Below are 2192 nucleotides of genomic sequence, written 5' to 3' on the forward strand. Positions count from 1 at the left end.
AATGCCTGAAAAACACTTAGAGCACAGTAAATTTTTTAAAATTTTATTGAAGAATTGTTGGTTTAAATTTTTTTAGTTAATATTTCATTAGTGTTACTATTAACATTAGTTTCCGAGATTCCCTGTAATGGAGAAAATAGTACCCTGCAGAGGACGCTATCATGCCATGTCCATGGAAATCAATCATTAAAAGTATATTAATTAGCTATTATAAAGTTATTGGTTTTTGGCAACACAATTTATTGATTCTATTTCAGTAACAACTGTATGTTTTCATAATTTTCCCATTACCAATGTCATGGTATACTTAATATCAACCATTATAAATAGCCCAATAATGAAATTCCATTCTCTGGCTCCCATTCCATTCCTGAATCTCAGCCCACTTCATCAAAGTCAGACAAATATATCTACTAGACTTACACACAAGATTCTCCCTTTTACAAAACTTATCTTCATACTTACACTCATCTCATATTCTTTAACTCACATTTTTATATCCTTTTGCACTCATACTTGAATAATCTTCAGCACATAAGAACTTTTATTTTTCTATATAAAAATTGTATAAGAATTTATAGTACAGTAAAATATAGGCATTTGTTATTTATTAGATAGAGAAACTTACTAAACTCAAGGCAGGTCTAAAAAAGGGACTTTTTTTCAGGTAATGTGGTTAACATCAACATGAAATACATGGAGAATAGGCACAACGTGACAGAATTTGTTCTACTGGGACTCACACAGAATCCAACGATGCAGAAAGTCATATTTGTTGTGTTTTTGATCGTCTACATCATCTCTATGGTAGGAAATGTGCTCACCGTGGTCACCATCACTACCAGCCCATTGTTGAAGTCCCCCATGTACTTTTTCCTGGCCCATCTCTCTTTTATTGATGCTTGCTATTCCTGTGTCAATACCCCTAAACTCATTGTAGATTCACTCCATGAAAAGAAAACCAGCCCTTTCAATGAATGCATGACCCAGATCTTTGGGGAACATTTATTTGCAGGTGCTGATGTCATTGTGCTTACTGCAATGGCCTATGACCGCTATGTGGCCATCTGCAAGCCCTTGCACTATAAAACTATCATGAATTGGCAGGTGTGTTGGCTATTAGTTGGAGTGTCATGGGTGGGAGGCTTTCTTCATGCAACCATACAGATCCTCTTCATCTTCAGATTGCCTTTCTGTGGTCCTAACATCATAGATCACTTTATGTGTGATCTGAATCCTTTGCTGGATCTTGCCTGCACTGATACCCACACTCTAGGGCTCTTTGTTGCTGCCAACAGTGGTTTTATCTGTCTGTTAATCTTCCTACTCTTGATTGGCTCCTATACAGTCATTCTGCACTCTCTAGGGACCCAGAGATTAGAAGCAAGGCAAAAAGCCCTCTCTACCTGTGTCTCCCACATCACAGTGATCATCTTATTCTTTGTTCCCAGCATATTTGTGTACATGAGACCATCAGCTACTTTACTTGTTGATAAAGCAGTTGCTGTGTTCTACACAATGATAAGTCCCATGTTAAATCCCTTAATCTATACCCTGAGAAACTCTGAGATGAAAAATGCCATTAGGAAATTTTGTAGTAGGAAAGTGATTTGAAGTGATCAATAAAATATACATTGAGCCCAATATTCTTGCAACAGATGAAAAGGTCAAAAGGAATTATTGGAAATCTCAGTAAAGAATACTTATGATAGGAGTTCTCATCATGGCTCAGTGGTTAATGAATCCAAATAGGAACAATGAGGCTGTGGGTTCGATCCCTGGCCTTGCTCAGTGGGTTAAGGATCTGGCGTTCCCTTGAGTTGTAGTGTAGATCACAGACATGGCTTGGATATGGCATTGCTGTGGCACTGGCATATGCTGGAGGCTACATCTCCAATTAGACCCCTAACATGGAAACCTCCATATGCTGCGGGAGTGAGCGTAGAAAAGGAAAAAAGGCAAAAAAAAAAAAATAAGAATACTTATGATATGAACAACAACAACAACAAAATTAACCACTACAAACCATAGATTCTAAAATAAAAGGAGAGACAAAAAAGATATAAGAAATGAGAGAAGAACCTAGCATGGGATATCTCAGCAGATTTGAAAATTTCTGCTAAATCAAAGCTAAGTTTTACTAGATTCATCATTGTGTATGGATTCATAAACTTTCATCTCAATGAAAGAAA

The 2192-nt window shown here is 36.7% G+C and overlaps 1 protein-coding gene across 1 annotated transcript; it reads left to right on the plus strand.

Annotated features, from left to right (window-relative positions):
- Nucleotides 1–684: 684 nt before the first annotated feature.
- LOC125121126 (olfactory receptor 4C13-like) lies at nt 685–1614 on the plus strand. The gene has a single exon (XM_047769417.1). The coding sequence runs from the start codon at nt 688–690 to the stop codon at nt 1612–1614; it is 927 nt and encodes a 308-aa protein (XP_047625373.1). The 5' UTR covers nt 685–687.
- Nucleotides 1615–2192: the final 578 nt, after the last annotated feature.

Source organism: Phacochoerus africanus, chromosome 2 (assembly GCF_016906955.1).
Source record: "Phacochoerus africanus isolate WHEZ1 chromosome 2, ROS_Pafr_v1, whole genome shotgun sequence".
Taxonomy (NCBI): Eukaryota; Metazoa; Chordata; class Mammalia; order Artiodactyla; family Suidae; genus Phacochoerus; species Phacochoerus africanus.